This window comes from Henckelia pumila, chromosome 3 (genome assembly GCF_033568475.1).
Source record: "Henckelia pumila isolate YLH828 chromosome 3, ASM3356847v2, whole genome shotgun sequence".
Classification (NCBI taxonomy): domain Eukaryota; kingdom Viridiplantae; phylum Streptophyta; class Magnoliopsida; order Lamiales; family Gesneriaceae; genus Henckelia; species Henckelia pumila.
In genome coordinates, this window is record NC_133122.1 from 144,733,420 (window position 1) to 144,755,137 (window position 21,718).

At 34.0% G+C, this 21,718-nt stretch overlaps 3 protein-coding genes across 4 annotated transcripts; 1 reads left to right on the top strand and 2 right to left on the bottom strand.

The window, feature by feature from the left end:
• Window positions 1-270: 270 nt before the first annotated feature.
• Window positions 271-6,110, top strand: LOC140887268 (probable ethanolamine kinase). Its single transcript, XM_073294407.1, has 11 exons — window positions 271-600; window positions 2,233-2,324; window positions 2,475-2,581; window positions 3,078-3,183; window positions 3,336-3,458; window positions 3,599-3,687; window positions 4,303-4,387; window positions 5,078-5,183; window positions 5,293-5,359; window positions 5,652-5,744; window positions 5,822-6,110. Exons 1-11 carry the CDS (start codon window positions 476-478, stop codon window positions 5,951-5,953), a joined length of 1,125 nt encoding a protein of 374 aa, XP_073150508.1. The 5' UTR covers window positions 271-475; the 3' UTR covers window positions 5,954-6,110.
• Window positions 6,111-6,516: 406 nt separating this feature from the next.
• Window positions 6,517-10,179, bottom strand: LOC140887248 (F-box/kelch-repeat protein At1g55270-like). The gene is made up of 3 exons (XM_073294367.1): window positions 9,663-10,179; window positions 9,415-9,563; window positions 6,517-8,019 (listed from the first exon to the last, which is right to left on the bottom strand). Exons 2-3 carry the CDS (start codon window positions 9,439-9,441, stop codon window positions 6,763-6,765), a joined length of 1,284 nt encoding a protein of 427 aa, XP_073150468.1. The 5' UTR covers window positions 9,442-9,563; window positions 9,663-10,179; the 3' UTR covers window positions 6,517-6,762.
• Window positions 10,180-14,516: 4,337 nt separating this feature from the next.
• On the bottom strand, window positions 14,517-19,624 carry LOC140887833 (uncharacterized). Of its 2 annotated transcripts, none has more exons than XM_073295342.1 (4): window positions 18,834-19,621; window positions 16,775-16,939; window positions 16,643-16,694; window positions 14,517-14,918 (listed from the first exon to the last, which is right to left on the bottom strand). In XM_073295342.1, exons 1-4 carry the CDS (start codon window positions 19,088-19,090, stop codon window positions 14,829-14,831), a joined length of 564 nt encoding a protein of 187 aa, XP_073151443.1. In that variant the 5' UTR covers window positions 19,091-19,621; the 3' UTR covers window positions 14,517-14,828. The 2 variants fall into 2 exon arrangements, with proteins under 2 accessions (XP_073151443.1, XP_073151444.1); XM_073295343.1 differs by lacking the exon at window positions 14,517-14,918 and adding an exon at window positions 14,939-15,358 and having other exon boundaries at window positions 18,834-19,624.
• Between the last annotated feature and the right edge of the window lie 2,094 nt (window positions 19,625-21,718).

Genomic DNA, 21,718 nt, shown 5'->3' on the forward strand with positions numbered 1-21,718 from the left:
ATGTGTAGGCAATAAACAAAAATTATATTCGAAGTTTACACAATGCACAACTATATATATATACATGAGTTTTCATACAACACACACTAATGTGTGGAGAATTTTCGTAAGTAACTAAAATTTAATTTTGTAAAAAATAAATTTTAATAATCATCCACAAAAAAATTACGCCCCAAAATTATACATACACACAAATATTGGAACGTAGAATTTGAGTATTAAAATTTCAACAACGATACGTGGCAGATATTTTGATTGGCTCTCAATAAGTCTTTGGGTGATAGGTGGAACAATTACAACACAGGACGGGAGCAGACAGTAAACCGCCACAAAATTGAGAGAGACACAACGAATTCGCAAATCTAATTAAATACTACGCCGAATCAACCTCCCAACTTCCGAGCATTCCGAAAATTTTGTTTTTCAGCTATAAATTCCTCGTTTTTCGTGCGAAAACATTGATTGGGCGGTGGAGATGGGGTCGCCGGGGAATATCTGGGATGCGGTGGAAGTGCCGGAGAGTCACAGCTCGGAGTTTCCGTCGTCTTCTCTCGCCGTTGACCACTCGCTCTCCCTCCCTGAAATGAAGCCTCGTATCGTGTAATCTTTTTTATTTGTTCTTAGCTATGCCGTTGTTATTCGTTTTGGCATTTTGAATCAACCGTGTGTTTTCGTTTTCTGCTTGATTTTGGATCTTCTGGGAGCGAAAACATTGATATGGTAACTGTGCAAGGGCAAAATTGGCATGTAAGGATGAAGCTAATTTCTGATGTTTTGGACAAAATATTATCGAGGACATTCAAGTTTTTGGCCTGGTTGTCACATAGCCTTTATAGGCAAAGGGTTGTCACGGGGTTGAGCAATATTGGTTTCGGATTCTCAATCCTCTAAAGTGGTTCAGAGAGCCATCTAGATTGAGGCAGATAGTGTTAGGAGGAAGATGTTGGCGAGTCGTAGGGCCCACATGAAATTGGGCCAATCATGGCCTTACACCCTACAGAGGTATAGTACTCCTCTATAGGGTCTAAAACTCTCCCCAATAGCGAACTATTTCTTAGCTAGTGCTGTTGAAAAGACCAGCAGCTTAATGTGTCTGACATGCATGTATAAGCTCCTAACTTATTAGGTATTACTTCCCTCAATGTTCGTTTATTTGCTCCAAGATAAAGACGGGTTCTTGTGCCAACGTGGTAGTATTCAAAATATGAAGTTCCTCTTTTCCTAAACTCGATCCGGTTTCTTCAAAGAATCAGACTTTATATGTTGCTCCGTTAAGGTCGGGATTTTGGATTTCTCATGCTATTCCACTTTTAAATTTAATCAGAGTGGTCGAATGGAAACTGTCCTTTCAATGTAACTGATAATTGATCACCATGCCCCAAATTTATGCCAGCAACAGCTCAGTGATACTGTCACGAGCCTTTACCAGTAGCCTCTGGATGAAAATTTATCACCAGAGATCATAAGGAGTCCGAACTTTTCAATGCCAAGATAGGTTAACCTGAGTGACTGTTTAGGGTTGTCGAGTATGTTCCATGTATTAACAATGAATGATTGGTAATATGTTCATTACCAGCATTTCCAAACTGCAGGAGTGTTTTTATTGGGTTATAGCTCAAAACCTTTGGTTTTTTCCCCATCTGTTCAGTTCTAGAAATTTGAAAATGTATTGCTTATCTTTTGGAGATTTTTATCCTCATCCAAGTGCAAGCACTGTGTTTGTATGCATCCTCAAATACACTACGCCCTGCGTATTTTTTGATATTTTCCACCAATTGCAACTTTATTCTAGTTTGATTTTCAGATTGTTAGATACATATGAGGTGCTTATGAGGCCTTCTGATGTGTCAAAATGAGATAAAGTGTACTCCCAATTTATAAAAATGTAGACAGCACTTGCAAATTTCCTGATGATACCTTGCTGGGTGGATTTTTTTTTGTATCCATGTTCACAAACTTTGGGTCCTCTATGTTTCAAAATACATGCATAACACTCGATGTGAATTGAAGCATATTGTCTACTTTATTTTCTGTTGCAATTTTCAGGTCAACCTTTTATTTATTCAATTTTGTCCTTCAATTAATATATCACGGAACAAAGCATTTTAAAATAATTACTCATAAAAAACGATGATAATTCACCTCGAATTGAATTCAAATGATTTTGAAATTTTGTTATACCTCTCTCAAAATTTCCCTTTACACTTCCTAGATTAACAATTTTTTTTCCAGGGAACTGTTCAAGGATCTATTCAAACAATGGTCAAGTTTGGATGCGTCGGATTTCACTATTGAAACGGTATCTGGTGGCATCACAAATTTGTGTGCGTCTCGTTCCTGTTTCTCTCAAAAGAAATTGAATAAAAATAATGCTCTGAAATTTAAATTCCACGGGAGAGTAGTATGTTCTGATTTTTACATTTGATGGTTTACTAACTGTCATTAACAAATTATTTATATTTTGAATGCAACAGTACTCAAGGTATCCGTGAAAGAAAAAGGTGGAAATATTGTGCATACAACTGTTCGATTGTATGGACCAAATACCGAATATGTGATCAATCGGGAAAGGGAATTGCAGGTAAATTGGTGATGTTTCTGAACATTTTGCTTTCCCCCCCTAGCAAGTCCGACTCGGCTTGATTGCGGATTATTTGGACCTATTGTAGTTTTGAGTGCATGGGGATTTAGACCCGAAAAATGTACATGCCATTTATGAGTAGTTCCAGCTAAAGCATCTCCCTTGACTGCTTAGCATCTGTCATTTCATCTCTCACTCCATTGATATGAGCTAGATGTTTCTAAAAACATCCTTTCAGACCTTGCTTTATCATGACTAATATTGTGTGCAATATAGTCGATTACTTGTTTCTAAAAACTGGTGAACTTAAGTTATCCTAAATTTGTCGCACAAGTCAAATTGCTGTCATCGAGCACTCTGTTGGAATTTACAAACTGTTGATGTATGCTATATTGTCTACAATTTTCCAAACACCAACTGTACATGTTATAAAGATTTTAAATCTCATGTTATTAACTGCATTTTGTTTGAGTTTGATTTTATATTTTATGTTTAGGCTATCCCATTCCTCTCAGCCGCTGGATTTGGTGCCAAGTTGCTTGGTGTTTTTGGAAATGGCATGGTGCAGTCATTTATCAATGCTCGTACACTAACACCTTCGGGTAACATTCTTTTCAGCTTTGTTTCTAGCCACCTTCCATTTGCAAAAGCTACAGCCATGCCTGCGAGGACTACCATTGAACACTTCGTATTGAAACAATATTTTTTATTTAAATTTGAAAATTTTCCCCGTCTTGTTGGTTTTTCTTGACAGACATGAGAAAGCCAAAGCTCGTCTCAAAAATTGCTAAACAGCTCCGGAGGTTCCATGAGGTCGAAATACCTGGTTCTAAAGAACCTCAACTGTGGAATGACATCTTCAAGTTCTTTGAAAGAGGTACTCTAGCGCTAAATGATTTGGATGTGCTTAATTTTCAATATTTTATGCGATGAATTTGGAAAATCTGGTAAGATTGATGGCTGTCAGTGGCAGTTATCTATGTATTTTATGTCTGATAACTGTGAATTTAAATGCAGCGTCCAGCCTCAAGTTTGATCATGAGAAGCAGAAAAAGTATGAGACGATTTCGTTTGGAGAAATTCATAAAGAAATCATTGAACTAAAGGTTATATGTTACATATGTCTCTGGGTTGTTGTATATCTTGCCATTGCCTCTGATCGTTCCATAGAAGAATGGAAATTTCTGCTTGTTATCTTGAAGTAATATCTTTATGGTTGTCTATGCTCATTTGAATATTGTCTTGTTCTAACTTCACAGATAGTTATTGATCAACTTCGCATAAAATTTTTTTTTTTATATGTTCGTGCATGCTGTTATTATCCTGTGTCATGATTACTTTTGATTGGAATGACTATTCAGAGAATCTACCATCCATGAAATATGAATTCTTACATTTTGGTCAAAATCAATAGAGGTTTACGTTAGAAAGCTGGGATTCATTCTTTGCCCACTGAACATTATGGATGCAAAAGTTTTGACTAAACAGGCTTTATATTGTTCATCGGTTTCGTCCTACTAATTAAATCCTAGTTCATCGACCTTCTAGAAAACAACAATATATAATATATAGCAATGCCTGAGGATTTTTGAAATCAATAGTTGGCCGATGTAGCGAGATATTGGCTAATGGAGACTATAGGCATTTTTCTTCGTTTCTGCTGTCTAGCGTGAGAAGTGAGATTATTATTAGTGAATAATAGTTTTCTTATTTTGAAACAGGAAATGACAGATCGCTTTAATGCTCCCATTGTGTTTTCACACAATGATCTGCTTTCTGGGAATTTGATGCTTAATGATGAGGAAGGTGAGCATCATCCATATCTTTACAATCAGTAGCTCTCTCTCTCTCTCTGTTTCACACACAGAGTAGTAAGTAATGTGTGCTATTTTATGTCACCAACTCATTCTGGGCTTCTAATTCTTGTTTTAATAATTTAGCAAACGTCACTGTTGAAATGTGGGTTCAGTTTTAGTTTGTGCAAATGTTATCAGCACGATATCGCACGGGGTTTTAGTAGGTTTTTATTCTGTTATGACATGGTATCAACATAATTTAAATCCAAGATGAATGACATCCTTGAGGTGAATATGCAGGGGTAACTTATGTTGCCTTAAATACCATTTGGTCGAGATATGATGAGAAGTGTGAACTGTAAATATAATAAATTAACGTTTTCATGAAATTTGAGATGGAAATACTATTCTTTAACACAACTTGAGGACAAGTTTATATGAATTATGAAAGGAATGATAGAGAAGTATCACACAATTCTGGTCATCAAATTGCGGACGGCTGATGTATCCGACTTATTGAAGCTCTTTGAGCATATGAATTTTCAAGATTTGAATTGGCTCCCCTTTTTCCTCTGTTCATTTTGGAAGAAATTTTCAAAATGTGGTAATCTATTTCGATGTAAAATGTCCATAATTTTCTTCCTCCTTTTCATTACGGCCATTCTTACGAGCTCCCATGTGTTTTGGTAAATTTTTTCAGATAAGCTTTACTTCATCGACTTTGAGTATGGATCATACAGTTACAGAGGTTTTGACATCGGAAATCACTTCAACGAATATGCTGGCTATGATTGTGACTATGGCTTGTGCGTCATCTTCCTTTCCCAACTTTGTTCTTAATTTGCATTCGTCTTTTGCAGAATCACAGGATATATCTGTAGATGTTCTGACTTCTGAGACCTGTTTCATTTGCAGGTACCCAACGAAAGACGAACAGTACCACTTCTTCAGACACTACTTAAAACCAAATAGCCCTCATGAAGTACGTGCCGCCTTTCCTCCCTCTAAACATAGAACCAATACCAATTATTTCTTTGAATTTAACAAATCGTATTAGCTATGAAGCAAAAAGAGCCATTTTAGTCTATAGAATAGATGCGCCTAAACACGTGTAGCTCTGCTTGTTGAGGGGAAAATAAGTCAAATGACATAAAATGGCAGTAACCTGTGGTGGTATGGGTTTCTACAATAATAAACGTAACTAAGGTGACCCAAATCCAAAGACTAGTTTATTATGTGACCTTTAGTTAACATTGGCTACAACCTACCTGCAGGTTTCTGATGAAGAACTAAAAGCTCTTTACGTAGAGACAAATACCTTCATGCTAGCTTCGCATCTATATTGGGCTTTATGGGCTCTCATCCAGGTACTTTTAGCTCTGTTCCTACTGTTGCTTGTAAAAAAGTCGTGGTGTTGTGTTGAGATTTGCCTCTGTTGTGGCAGGCCAAAATGTCTCCCATTGATTTTGATTATCTGAGCTATTTCTTCCTACGATACAATGAGTACAAGAAACAGAGGGAAAAGAGTTTCTCGTTGGCACATTCCAAGTTCGCTGGATCACGGATTGATTCATAGAATTCAGTATGAGGCTTTTGATGCTTTGTTGTTGTGCTTTCTGTTATAATCCTATGTTTGTTGCCTTGTGTTGTACAACCAATAATGTTCCATTTCGTAAGACTATATTTAACACACGACTTCCTTTACAGTAATAGAAAATGTTTATTATCTGCAATTTTGCTTCAAAAGATTGTTGTAGAGATTGTTTGGTTCCTCCAGTAGCAATAGCTTTGTTTGGTCCAAGGTCTTTTTCCACTTGTGTACGATCCATTTTCTATTATTCCAGTTTCCTTATATTGGAAATCGACAGAAAAAAAATCGACAACACTACAAAAGTGTAATTCTACAAATTAATCTCGGAACGCATTAGTGAAATATTTGACTTTTTCAACAGTTTCACCAAATTTCGAATATCAACAAAATTCTTCAAAATGAGAAAGATAGCAGACTATTTTTCTCCCCTCAATTAAAGAAACCACCGGAAACAAGATTGCTAGTGAATTGAGAAAAACTTATGTCTGAGCAATTAACTTTTCATCACCCACACTCTTGCACTCCTGCTCGCAATTGGCATTCAGGAATACTGATTGAGCAAAATTATTCATATAATATTAGATAATTTTAAGAATTTTACAACAGATGCCCGCGCTCTTAATCTTAAGACATGTAAAAGAAAGTATTGTGTGATATCAAACGATAACCGAGCATAACAGTTTAACCTATCTACCAAAAAGAAATCTTACACTTCAAGCGCCATCCCCATTACCTTTAGCTCGTCTCCTTGGTACGTGAATACAAAAGACGTAGGAACACGCTATACATACCTCTCAAGCTTGAAGAACTTGACAATGAACTATGCGATTTTTTAGTCGATTTCTACCAGCAAGATTGGACAAAAAATTGGTGACCAAAGTTTTCAAATGTCCTTTCCCAGAAATAGTCTCCCATAAATGCTCAGCAGTAGCTGCCTGACCATGATCAGATTTTAAAACATCAACCAGAGTAATACTCATGTTATTTCGGATAATGCACAATTTCCCATTAAGAGGAAGGAGAGCAGCAGCCTCTAAGGCCTTTGAGCTGCCCAAATGCATTTTACTATCAACATGCTTGGCCCACGAACCCGTTGTTTTATCATACAATCTAAGTCTGCAGCCATCTTTGCAATCTAAAGCATAGAGATGCCCATCAATTGTGGTGCTAGGATTCCTCCAACCTGAGACCATTCCATCATAGACTGGGTACCAACTATCAGTTTCAGGTTCGTAAACCTCACTAAGAACTTGCCGGTGAGAACCAAGACCTTTCAAGAACCATTTCCCTTCATAAACAACTCCTATAAAAGGCACCATTGCTGTGCTCATATCAGAAATGAAAGACCATCTATTCTTGTTGGGATCATAAACCTCAGCAGATCTTAGAGACCGGTGAACCCCCTCATTCTCCCCACCAGCTACATACAACCGATTGTTTATGACACAACTGCCAAAGAAATGTCGCCTCCGAAGCATGTCGGGGGCACGATGCCATTTATTAGTCCTAGCACTGAAAAAGACGACTCTCCTCATGCAACCTTTCACTGGATCTTTCCCGCCAAACAAATAAAGGTGACAACCGCTAAGTACAGCACATCCAAAATCAAGCGCTTCAGAATACTCTTTGGGCACAGGAGGGAGTGGCTGCCATAGCTGATATGTTGGGTCAAAGGCGAGCCATGATATTTTCCCATCTTTATCTCTTTTCAACACGTAAATCCACTCCTCTGAAATTCCAAGATTTTTCCGAAGCGAGTAAAAGAAATTTCCAGCCAGAAGGCGATACCATCTTTTGCAAACTAGACGAAGTTTGCAATGCTCAATTCTCGGGACACGGATTAAGCAAGCAATAGCAAGATCATCTGGAAGACCAGGTAGTAGAGGGGATTGACTCCTATTTCGGTCACGTGGTGGCTTCTGTCTGGAGGGGTGAATAGAATGTTTAATGTCAGGCCGGAGACAGAGCTTTGTTCCTGGCACATACTTTTTAGCCCCGACAACTGTTTTGAGACCTGCGTCTACTCTACAGAGGCAAGCTGTTGTATCTACCTGCAACAAAAATTATTGTTTATTGGTTAAACGCCACCAAAAATAATCCAAGGTGGTTTAGGTCGCCAGGACATTGAATGCATCAATAAATCATTCTCTAACTATTGGCCTGGACTAATAAAGGTTGTCACCCGATTAATAAGAACTAAACAGAGTTTTTCAAAACCTCTGCCCACCATTGTCCAGATCGCAACCAGGGGCATGGTTGAGTTTTCTCTCATATGATTCATAAAAATCAGCCCATTCTTTTCTTTCCACAACTCCATATTGTTTGCTCTCCCATACTTATGTTACTCTTCAGATGTGGGATGATTTTTTTTTAAAAAAAAAAACAATTGATGTAATTCAAACTGTAAGCAAAAGTTTTTAAAAAATCCATAAGCGCACACCTCTGGCTTATGCATCACAATTCCTCACCTAGGAAAAGGTAAATGGTAAAAATGTAGGGACCGCATCCTCCCCTCCCACCATAAGGATAGAATTATAGTTTTAAGCATTTTACCAATTAAATTTAAATCAGCGATAAAAGCAAACAAAATAGGGTAAATAGAAAGGTCAAAAGTGTAGAAGGTTGGCAACAAATGAGATTTGATTGCTTTTGCTTTTGGATATGGCTGGACTAGGGACTGAGGAAGTCATGTCCCAAATGTGAGAAAGTTAAAATCTGGCACTCTTACAAGATGCTCATACTGTTATTCCGTCAACTGTTGTCCCAGCACCGATGTTCATAGTTGTTAGAGCTAGAGAAGTTGCATAATAAAACCTTTACAAGCTCAAACTCTCTATTGCTCTTCTTAAGAAATAATATTATACAGTTTTAAATAGTCAATTCTATGAATAAGTTAGTATCCACAAGAGCTAAAAAACTAATATAAATTTTAACAAGAAGGTCCTCGGTCCTCTGGAAAATCACAATTTCCAGTCACAATGTCACATCCTTGGAGAGCCTTGCGTACTACAATATTCACATCCAAAAACCTTTCTAAAACTTATATAATGGATGTGGATTATTACATATGCACATTTATATTTACATGAATAATTTTTTTTTTAACAAAGAAGGAAAAGTGAACAATTAAGAGGATGATTTCCATAATTCCATTCCCGTACAAGTAACTAATCTAGCCTCAAGCAAAGGACGCACAAATCCCAGAGCCAATCATTATTATGGTGTCAATGAAATTCCCATAGGTAAGCATGCTGATCTCTATCTGTAAATGTTAAAGGACAACATTCGCAGAAGATGACGAATTTGGCATGCGAATACTCCAAGCAAACACGCAACCTCTAGATTCAAAACTCAAAAACATTACAATCAACAAAAACTTCAAAAAGACGAACATTATGAAAAAAACAATCAGATTTGGTAACTGCAGAAATTTACAATATGTTTACCAGGGGAGGCTGGATCACCCTATCCATTTGTGGAAACTCAACCCATCAGGAATTGAAAAATCATCCAACTTAATAACATTTGTTTCTTAATAGCTCGATTGACTATCTAAACTGGTCACTTCAAATTCAAATCCTGCAACCGATACAACCTACAACAAGAATGCCGACCAAAATCGTATCTTTCATTGTCAATCTACAAACAGAATCTATCTAATCAAACAACGGTAGATGCAAACAAAGATTCTTACTTCAGTTACACCAAGCAGCGATTCAGTAACCCCAAGAAAACAAATATCAACTGCAAGTATAGATTAAAGCTAACAAAACCCATGTGCAAAATCAAAAACCCACATGGCGTAACCTCACAAAATGAATTGCCATAGTACCAATGAAGAAAAGAAAATGGGAAACACCACAAACTGTGTTATCCTACAAAAGGAAACCCTAAAAGCCCAAAATGCGAGACAGCAGGACAAATGGTGGGAGAAAAAGAAAAGCACTGAACTAAGACTAAGACACCAAAATTCCTCAATCAAATCTCCACAGTAAAATTTACGCTCTTCCCCGATTTCACACCATTAACACCTTCAGTGGAAAACTGGGCCCATTCAAAACAAGCAGAGAGTGTTTGCGCGTGTGTGTGTGGGCGTGATCTGTCAACAGTGGCAATGGGCGAAATCCAGCACAAATTAATTATCTCAAGCATTCTTCACTCTTCACATTTCCCAAACAATATTATACTCTCCCCTTCCTATCCTATACAATTTCTTGTTTTTTTTCTTAGGATTGTATCAAATATATGTCGAATTTTCACATTTTGCATCCATTTTTAAATGAATACACGTGTGATTATATTTTAAATAAAAATAAAATAAGAAGTATGTGTGTAATTTAAAAATCAAAAATATTTGAGATAAACGAAAAAAACGGTCTTTGCGTATCTATTTACAAGTTAATATTTTCTCATTTTTTCAATTTCTCGAAATTTATTATATATAATATACTTCCTAAAATATTATCACATATAAAATTAATAAAAAAAATTTAATTTCATATCATTTTAATATGTTTCTTATTTTTTTATGTCCGAAAATACTATGTAGTTTTTTTCCTTAAATTTTGAAATACACAACTTGATTTATGTGATATGGGGACACGATATATTTATCACATGACATTAAAGTAAGATCAAATACATTTCAATATTGTACTTCTATTTTATTTTCAAATATATATATTTGTTTAGAAAATTATACTATTAGAAAACTTAAATTAAGATCAAGTACATATCGATAAATCAAGAAATATATATATATATATATAATAGTTTTTTGTGAAAATGAAAGCAAAAAATACTTACGGATTCCGTCCTGATTATATGTCATTTTTTTTTCAATTAGATTAAGAAAACCCATTCAAAAAACAAATTAGACAGGAGCTTCATATGTTTAAGTAACTCTATTTAATTCATTTTTAAAATAAAATTGTACAAAACAGAGTTAATATGGATATACTGATAAAATAATAGAAAAATATTGTTAAATATAGTATAAATCTTTATATGTTGGACAAACAAAAGAAACAAGGTCTATATAATTAAGACAATGATAATAAATTTTTTTAATTGTTGTTGTTATTATTATTATTATTATTATTATTATTATTATTATTATTATTATTATTATTATATTTTGATTCTTTTTTTTTAAAGACTACGTGAAGTCGTGAAGTTTGGGAACGTATAAAGCATGGCACCGTAACGTCAAAGACACTTATTGGATGGTGCCAAAATCCAACAAAAACAAAATGTTGGATGAAGACTATTTAATTTGATTCTATTATTTTCGAGATTTAATTTAATTTAAAATAATGATGATGATGATGATGATGATGTAGTAACCAACATCATCTATATACACAAATTTTAGGATAACTGAAATTAAAAATATATATATATATATATATATATATATATTTCTAGTTTATTTTTATATTTCAATTTATCATATAATTTCACGAACCAGACACTGACTAATCACTTCAATCCATTCAAGTGTGACCATCATGAGAAAATGAGTTTGATTGGGGTGAGACTATGCTGCACCTGGAGATCTTCTCCAGGTGCAGCATAGCCCTTGGATCAATAGGGCCCGCATGATAACATGTGGGCCCTTCCTTGATCCAAGGACTTAGATAAATTAATATTAATTGTTAAATTTATAAGCTTCAATATTTCCATGAATAGCCTTACATTATACTTCCAACATAATTTCTTTTTTATTCTTAAACATGTAAATAGACAAAGATTCAAAACATTAATGTGGGGTCTACTGCTCCATAATTCCAACAACTATGCCTTTAAAGGGTAGGTTAGATCATACCCTATGACACCGTTTGGTTTGAGTGATAGGATAAGTAATCCAAAGATAAGTAATATAATGTAAATTAAAAATAAATAAAAATATAGTTAATACATTATTTGATTTGAGGGATAGATTATAATTTATTTGATTTAATTGATGTAAAATTATTAATTAATAAATAGATAAATAATATGACAAAAATAAGACAAAATTAATTGGGATAAGTTATACATAGAGTAATAATACATCAAACCAAACAACGTCTATTAGGGTATTATCCCATGGGGTAGGTGTCAATCACTGGTTGGTTCAAATTATGTGGGTCCCATTGAATTATAGGAGACTCACATGATTTGAACAAATAAAATACATACATCTGTCTCATGAGATAGTTTGAAATTTTCACCTTTAAAGTTAGAGACCACATATATATATATATATATATATATATATATATATATATAGGGACGATATTCAACAATTTATAATAATTATGCTTCAAAATATTGCCGTTTTGGTTGATAATAAATAAATAAATAAATAATAGTCTACAAATAGATTTAGTATGAGTTCTTTGCATTAGCATCTCATGTGTTTAATGCATTTATCAGTTACCTCATTTACATTTTATAATTTTTACACTTGATAAATAGACAAATGTTATAAACACTAGATATTAGAGAAGTGAATGCAAAAAAAATCCGATTTAATATACTTTTGAGATAAAATTTAAACTTAAAAATATCCTTTAAAATAAATAAATAAATAAAGATGCAGCGGTAGCATGGATCTATGGTCAATCCTAATGGTTGAAAATGAAGTTCGGATTGTAACTGGGAAAAGCAAGACTCCGGACTGCCTAAGATATCTCAGTCAACTCTCTATAACTTTAATAAAAGTCTAACATGCGGATAAAAATTTTGAACAAGAAAACATATGATTATAATTAAATTTTTTGATTTCATGGAACTTAAAATTATAGAACAATGATTATGATTATGCATAGCATAAAACACAAGTTAGCATGTATTTTACCGAGATAAGGGAGAATGCAGCGTATGGCCATGGAGGGCCACGGCCCCCCAATTTTTTTTTAAAATGGTGTGTGTATATATATTATTAAATAGTTAGGAGTCCTTCGATCCTACGGAGGGGTTAATACCCAGATTCCTTCGACCCTACCCATGGGATAATACCCTATAGGTGGTGTGGAAGCACATGATTGGTCTAATCATGTGGGAGCTACATAAAATTATGTGAGACCCACATAATTAAACTAATCAAAACACTCCACACCATCCATGAGGTAATACCCCATGGGTAGGTTCGAAATTTTCGTAATATCACCTCTGTATTTGGATGGCCCGGATTGGCCAATTTCCATCCGACCCCCATAATTTTCATGTGGAGCCCGAATGAAAATTGTGTTTCGGCCGATGCGGGCCCTCCATTTGCAGAGGGGTATTACCCCCTCTGCAGGGTCAAATGACCCGTAACTTAGATGGTAAGGTATTTGGTTAGGTCCAAAGGTGCATTCTTCAATATCTTTCATCATCATTATTAATTTTAAGTTTGTTTTAAAATTTTTATTTATTTATCTATTTTTGAGTTTGTTTTAAATTTTTATTTTATATATCTATGTTGGATTAGTAGACGTCGATTTCATTATTAATTTTAAGTTTGTTTTAAAATTTTTATTTATTTATCTATTTTTGAATTTGTTTTAAATTTTTATTTTATATATGTTGGATTTTGCAGACGTCGATTTCAATATTTATTTTTCTGAGCTAAAAATGGGTTTTTGTTAAGATGATTGATTTTTTTTTTGTTTTTTATAATGTATTACCATTAAACGGAGAAATATCATATGAAACTAAAACCTTAATTTTTAAATTTTATTTCACTCATTTTTTTCTTATTGAAAAATATCTAAAAAAATGAATTTTTGCTCCAGTATCGTGATATTTTGATATTTTATTGTGAGATTTTTCATTTAATGTATTATAAGATTTGATAAATAAAAATTTTTGTATTGAATTTTTTATGGTGTAGAAATTTTTTTACAATTTTTGTTGTAACTTTAGCATTACTAAACAAAATTAGTAGTAACAAATACTTTCTAAATCTTAAATATGTTGTCATTAATATACGGTCTTTGTCGACACTTGACAACACCAACTATCATAACATAATATGCGGCCTCCCCAAACATTAAATCCTAGATCCGCCCTGACCGAGATTATTTTTTTGTTCATCCAATATCATTAGATCACGTGAGTCCATTACATATAATAGAAATTGACCCAACGTGTCCACGATGAAAAACTACAAAGAGAAACACGATAGATTGTGTTGGAAATGCATAAATTCGAAAATATGGCCTTAAAAACTTCGCAACAATTTACATGACATCTGAATGATAACTGTCATAAGTTCACAAGAACAAAACTGGTTTCATATAAAAAGAGTTCATTAATCGAACTTGCAAGCCAAAGTCATGATTCGAGTATTTAATCGACCCAATCTGAAGAACTCGTGCGACAACTCACAGAGCCGAGCTCGGTGGTTCGTGCTCAAGTCCATTACTACTCCAGGCCTCGAGCCTGTGGAATTTCAAGAACTCAAATCAAGGACCATAAGGTCGAAACCTGTATTCTACAAAGCAGACCACCGAAGGTTGGATAGTTTACTAAATGTGCCAGTGCCCTTCTGCAAATGATAGACTGAACTCAAGGAAGAAGAAAAACTCTGTCGCCTATTCAAAGAAAGTATATCTGCTGCTTTACATGATTATACTGTGTTAAAAACAAACAAACAAACAAACAAAATCAACCTAAATCCACACCTACACTTCCAGCAATGAACAATGGAAGTAAGATTTTTCATGAACCGAAACACGGAACTGTAATTCCAAGAAATAAAAGACACGGCTTCAACCGCCTTGGGTTCTTGAAACAGAGTTGCGACGTTTCAGCGGTAATTTGGACACATCTCCTTCAACTATGCTGGTAGAGATATAGAGAGATACACCAGAATGAATACCAATGACTTTTAGTCTTTCCGAAACGAATCAATTTGTTTCTTTAATGTGCCCACGAATACGTATGGCATAATCACCATGCATGCCATGAATAGAGTGAACTGTAAAATGTAGAGGGTGATTAGGTTCTTGAAAATTTTCAAGTTCAGCTACTTCAATGATTTGAAAAAGTTACTTCAAATATTGGGATCATAAAAAATCAGAAAACGAATTTTAATGGGTACTTCATTTATCATTTCCATAGATGGTTGGCACAAGTTCTATGTAATGGTTTTAGTGCCTGCAATGTGATATGGATGCCATCTATCCATACATTACGAACGCTTAAAGCCACGTATATGCTTTTTTTCTTTTCAGGGTAACAGAGCAGCTGCGATGGTGCCCGTTATGCGTTAATAATTTATGGATAGGAGACATTCATATGAAAATTGCAGTACAAGATGGAGCACAGGAGTTTGTCTGAAAAAATCGAAGCTAAAGCCCCATTTCTTCCCGGGAGTAAAGTAACACTTCATAATTCAGGCTACAAGAACTTGACAATCTGCAGAAGTTTTATGAAATATTCATCATCAGTGTCATTATTTTTTGTTTTCAAATTCACATTCCCGTATTTTGTACGACTCTAACCCAAGATCTATGTGCTGGGAAACCTACATTATTGACAAGCAATCAACTTTATAGGAGGTCTTTCCCGCAGTGGGGATGTGAGTTTCGATGGGGTTCTTTCACACTAAGCCATTCTTCAAAGCATTAAACCATAAGAAGAAAATTTCAAACAAAAGTGATGGCAATTAGGCAGATACTTTTGAGGAAGAAAGTAATGACTGGAAATGTTCTAACTTGTGCCTCGGGGACTGTGTTGTGCTTGGTTGGATTGATAGGAAAATAAAGTGATTATTTGTTGAATTTGTAGGTTAAGAAATAATATGGGATGATTACTAAATGTTCGGTTGATTGAGATTACAAAACGATAATTTATGTGTTCATATAATCAGACGATATTACGGCCGTTCTTAAAATATTTTCCTAGCCAAAAAATCTCTTTTTCATCTTCTGCAATTGAACCCTCGCACCTTCGATTTTCAAATAACAATCTGCGCACAATTTCCAAACTTCATGGTGGACCTTTTGTCGTTACACCTCCTAAACCTCCCTTACAGCAGCAAAAGATGATACTTTTCAATTAATTTTATCTCCTAATTTCCACAAACTTTGTGATCTTTATCATCCTCACCACCCTTCATCTCAAGCTCCACCTCCATCTGTATCACCACTACTCGAGGATATATGTCCCAAACCACATTTCAAATCAGGCCATGAGCATTGTTTTCTCACACCACCTTCGCCATCATTGCTACTGTGTTTGGTGTTATTGGGTTATATTTAAGGCCGACTGTAGCATCACTATAGTCTCTTCTGAACTAAAGTTGGTTTCAAATATTATTATTACTATATTTTTAGTTTGGTTGATTTATGAGGGTAACAAAGGAATTTTCATCACAAAACAAATGAGTGACACTCTCGTGCCAAGGTGGGATAAAAAACCATAAGGAAAAATTTACTGGATTATACCACTTTGAATGATATAAATGAGACCCAAAAACTGAATCAAAGAAGTGACAAGAGAGCAATATTTCATTAAACCTTTCCATCCCCCAACTGAACACAACCTAATTAAGTATCGAAACACAGTCAGGATTGGTTTTTCACCCAGAAAGTAACTTTTTTCCGGAAAGCATAAATGAGGACATTAAAAAGATTAGGAGCTTACTTTAGAGTCATCTACTAAAGAAATGCACACACAATAAAACATTGAGAAACATACCACAAGAGGCAATGTCAAAAAACTCCAGATTGGCCACAACGCAAAACAGAACCTGAATAAAAAGAAAATGTGTTGTATATGAAAAAAATATCATATGAAATAGATTTGAAGATAAAGACTTATGGTTCTTACAAGCAGAAGGATAAAAGCCCAATCACTGTAATAAAAGGTAGGGCAGGTGTACTTGAAGCGTCCCACTTTTCAGTAGACTTTCGGAGTCCCCAAGCTATAATGCTCGTATAAAAGAAAAAAAGAATATTCAATCCAACACCTATCAGTCCCACATACAATGGTATCCTGCATAAAGAACACAGAGATTATAACTTACAACATGCCTGAAATGCCAATCCAAAGCCTGACGTCAATCAGCAGCTAAATTAAATTACAGTTCCTGATGTAGATAATTTACATAATTTAAGGAACTGGCGCTCACAATCTAGTGGATTACATGAGCTGAATTTTCATCAAGATACTTTTTTAGAGAGGAGAGGCTATACTATGGCTTGTGATGCGTGAAAGTTTATAACTATCTTTGTTACAAAATGTAATTCAAGGATGATCATTTTGCTTTCTTTTAAAGAAACTAGAAGCATTGGAGGATTTGTAGCAACTGAGAATACTTTCAGTTTTCTAACAGCCACCAAAACCGTGTCTGGCTTCCCACATGTATGCGATAACTTTTAATACACAAGGTTCTGCAACACAATGAATACAAACTCGATATCTGTTATGAAAGAAAACTCTAAGTTATTTTATCTCCGTTGGAGCTTATATGTATCCATGTTTACATGACCAGTTCATAGAGTAGGAAATACAATTTACAACAACCAGACATCATACCAGCTAGACACAAACTCTTAGCAGATGAAATATTCAACTAGTCACAGGTTCTTGCAACCTTCTTCTGTCAGAATCAAGCATCACAAAATTTATAGCCAGAAGGAAACATGAAAATAGTAAAGGAAAAAAGGGAAAAAAATATCTACATATTTATACACGGGTACACCATTTTAATGTTCGCATGAACAATGTGATTTTTCTTTTATTATTATTTTTTTCCTTTTGAGTGAGATAGAGGACCTAGATTAGGGATTTCTTTCTTGGATAACATGTTGAGAAGAAACAGAGCGATTGAATTATCAAAATAATTATAGCTATCTTTCTTATAGCGAAGATGAATATTTTTTCCAACATAAGAAAAAGGGGAAACAGTCATAATCCTCTATGGCGCCTTTTTCCTTTGGTAGCCATTATTTTCCATTCTCAAGTCAAAGTGCAACAAATTCTAGTGGTCCAAGAGATGGAGACATGCAAAAGGGGATACCACAGCTTCACAGAGTAAATACTATAAAGAAAAGCATTTTCTTGATCCAAGGGAAGCTCATCGTTCTCAATCCTTAACATTTGTCATTTTGTGATTCCGCATATCATTTTAAGGCTGACTATACAATGCACATTCAATGGTTATATATATTTTTTATTTAGGGAATCAAATTAGGGGTATTAGGAATTCAAGATCATACTAGTTATCTCTTGGGCCTCACTACAATACAACTTTATTAGGAATATACTTTTCTTTACACATTATGTGAGAATGAATAAAGTCAATAAACATCTCCATGCTTTGTGGTGGCATCATTCTCTATCACCAATGGTGGCCCCAAAATTCAACACATATTCACTCACAGACCTTAATAAGATAAAAAAAGACGTAAATAATCACAAGAAAACCAAAACTATTTAGCAAATCTTTGAAAACAATTTACAGATCCATCATGTTTGCCGATTCAAACCTTAGTAACTGTCCTGATTTTTCCAGGCAAATTGCAAAATTAAGAGACAGCCAGAAATCGGTTAGTAGATTTCTGTTGGTAAAACCACGATTCTCCAAATCTTCGAGATAAGATAAATCAGTGAATTATTAGATAAAAAAGAAACTGTACCAAACTGTAACACATATTTTTCTCAAATTATCACATCATGGCTATCAACTATCGAGAATCACGAATTCGTAATTATTGCTAAGTCATTTCATGATCACAATAATTCTGAAGCATTTGATCACACCATTTCCGCATTCGTTCTTGGAAATGAAATTCCCTTTCCATCTATTATGATTACTCAATTTCCTACTCTCATTCACCTGATACTCGCTAAGATAAACAACAATATTCCTTATTCATATTAATACCTTTTGATTCGGTCGTCGTGCCACAAGAGGTATATGAAATTGGACCTTCTATCCCCATAATACATGATGAAAATTACAGAGGAAATCCACAGTAAATTCTCCACAATTTCAACCCATGTACGACTTCTCGAAGACGAAGGGGATTGATAAATCGGCCTTGAACATGCATCATCCTCAACGTCATCACCACTTGATGCATAGCCTTGACTATGCCTTTGCCTCATGTATCCACCCCCAATCGGTGTTCCACCGGACATATTCACCAATCGATTACTTGAGAAGGCAAGAAAAAAGAAGTTGTTCTCTCCACAAAATGAAACCAAAATTTCCTCAATTCGAATCCCAAATTCAAATGAATGGCAGTAACTTTGCCACACCAAAAGCTTCTAAATTTCTAGTTTAAAACCAAAGAACTCCACCGATCGAACAGTACCGCAAACTATATATTCCTACAAAAAAAACTTAAACCCACCAAGCATAATAAGCTATAGAATTGATCAAATGCTCCAAAGTCAAAACATCACGTGAAAAATCAGAATCTCACAAAACCCACATCAAAGAAAAGTAGAGGGAAAAAAAACAAACTTCCCCCGTAACGATGAATTCTTGGAGAAGTATCCAACAAACAAACGTCGCCCTTTGATTTCCCAGATCAAATTAAATACAAGAAATGATCAAGAATCGTTTAAATACAAAAGATCCGTGTGAGGGAGGGAGGGAGACGGAGGGTTTTGAAAAGAGGTTTTGTGGACAAATTAAATAAGTAATGAGTGCGGGGGACCGATGCGCATGCTCATAAAGCTACGAATTTAGATATAAAAAAAAATAAACAATATTATGATTCGAAGTTTTCTTTTGCTTTTCTTCACCATCACAATTAACACAATTAAATTGGCAACAGATTTCTCTCTCTTTTTCTTAAATACTAATACTATGGTATGTATATGTATTGTGTACTTGTGTAATATTTTTTTTAGCAAAACAAAAAAGACAAAATAAATGGTAAAAATTTTAGAAAATACAAATGATTATTTAGTAAATACAGGAATTTGAGGAAAAAATTGAGGGAGGAAAAAGAGAAAATAAATTATACAAAGGAAAATAAAAAAGAAGTCATATCAATATTTTAAAATCTTCACCTTATGATTAATATAAAATAGAGAAAAATATGATTCATTATATTTAACATTGTATTATTGTCACTATTAAAATAAAATTTCAATATACTATCATAAGAAAAACTATTTTCAATTTGAATATGTGAGATTTGTTGGATAAACAAATACATATTTTGACAAAATAAACTAAGGAAGAAATGAAATATATTTGTTAAAAAATTGGGGGGTAAAGTTACAAAAGTTGGGTATTCCTTATTTATTTTTTACCTGCAATTTTATTTTGTTATCTTATTCTTACTAAATAAAATTAGTGCGGGAAATAGGTAACTTGTGAGAAATTTATTTAGTTTTAAAGTTCGAAGTTATCTTAGTAACATGGTGGTTTCTTTTTCTTTTTCTTTTTTTTTTTGACGGATGGTTTTATTAATATAATTCACTAATATGGAGATTTATATCATTAACGTAACTTTAAAAATAAGCTATATAATTAAAATTCATTCAATTGTTTGGATGAATTTAGGTTGGGGGAATTTCAAATCCACGTCTTCATTAATCACATACTTCTATGAGAAAATCTCACGATTCAATTTTGTTAGACCGATCGCCTATTCGGCTTAATCTATAGAAAAATTATTACATTTTTAGGTCAAAGTATTACTTTCACTGATAAATATAGGTCATGTCGCCCTATCTTACGGATATAAATACATCTTATACGAGACCTACTCTTCATTAATGTATATAAAGGTAATAAAATTTATTATTATGAATTTGAAATACAACCCAGATAAACACATTTTAAATTCATACTTCAAATATCCTTCATCAAATTTCTCCCTCCAAATCAAATATTTACATCCCAATGCCAACCTAAAATTTTATTTATTGTTTAAGAAAAATTAATAAATGACTCTTTCTCTAAAATTTTTATATTCATGAAATTCATTAAAATTATGTTTGGATCGATGAATTTGAATTTGTGGGAGGACAATGAGTTTGAAATGATCAGCTTGATGAGTGGATTTGAAATTGAAGCAAATATTTAGCGTTAATGGAATTTGAATGTTGATTTACAACCAAATCATTGTAACACAAATATTTCAATCCAAACACGACGTAATAGAAATAGTTTGATCTAACAATAAAAGACAAAACAGAACAAATGTCGTTCGAGCAAAAACTTGAATAAACAAACGGATAGCCAACCAACATCCACATTATTGACATACTCAATTATTTAACAAAAACAAAATTAACAATGATTTAAAACACATGCCTCAAAAGTCAAAACATTGAGCATTTATGTGACCTGTGTACAGGAAGGAATGGAATCCAAATTGATCACAATCACATAGTCCAATCCATGTTTTGCGGTTTTTTTTTAGTTTAATAATTTCAAGTTTTATTTTGAAATTATGGTTGAAATCATAAGATTAGTGATTGAAATGTTTGTATTATTTAGGCAACGATGGTGTGTCTTTAGACTCTTTACATCTCCGAAACGATCACAAAATTTTATCATATCAAACGGGTACAAATTTTATGATATTTTGTGAGACGAATATTTTATTCGACTAACCCATGAAAATATATATATTTTTATGTCAAATGTATTATTTTTCATTGTAAATATATGTCAGATCGATCCGTCTCATCTGAAACTTACTCCATATTACAACGGGCGTGTGGAGATTTTAATTTTTATATGAGATCAGATTCGTATGTAACTTCGATTGAGAAAAATTTATATCACCACAGGATTAAAAG

Excerpts from the sequence above, each read along its gene's own strand:
- LOC140887248 (XM_073294367.1), bottom strand. The coding sequence starts at position 9,441 with ATGGATAGGGTGATCCAGCCTCCCCTG. Across the intron at positions 8,020-9,414 it reads GGGTGATCCAGCCTCCCCTG|GTAGATACAACAGCTTGCCT; the intron begins GTAAACATATTG and ends TTTTTGTTGCAG.
- LOC140887833 (XM_073295342.1), bottom strand. The coding sequence starts at position 19,090 with ATGTCCGGTGGAACACCGATTGGGGGTGGATACATGAGGCAAAGGCAT. Across the intron at positions 16,695-16,774 it reads GGGCTTTTATCCTTCTGCTT|GTTCTGTTTTGCGTTGTGGC; the intron begins GTAAGAACCATA and ends CTTTTTATTCAG. Across the intron at positions 14,919-16,642 it reads TTTTGACATTGCCTCTTGTG|TTCACTCTATTCATGGCATG; the intron begins GTATGTTTCTCA and ends TACATTTTACAG.
- LOC140887268 (XM_073294407.1), top strand. The coding sequence starts at position 476 with ATGGGGTCGCCGGGGAATATCTGGGATGCGGTGGAAGTGCCGGAGAGT. Across the intron at positions 601-2,232 it reads GAAATGAAGCCTCGTATCGT|GGAACTGTTCAAGGATCTAT; the intron begins GTAATCTTTTTT and ends TTTTTTTTCCAG. Across the intron at positions 3,459-3,598 it reads CTTCAAGTTCTTTGAAAGAG|CGTCCAGCCTCAAGTTTGAT; the intron begins GTACTCTAGCGC and ends ATTTAAATGCAG.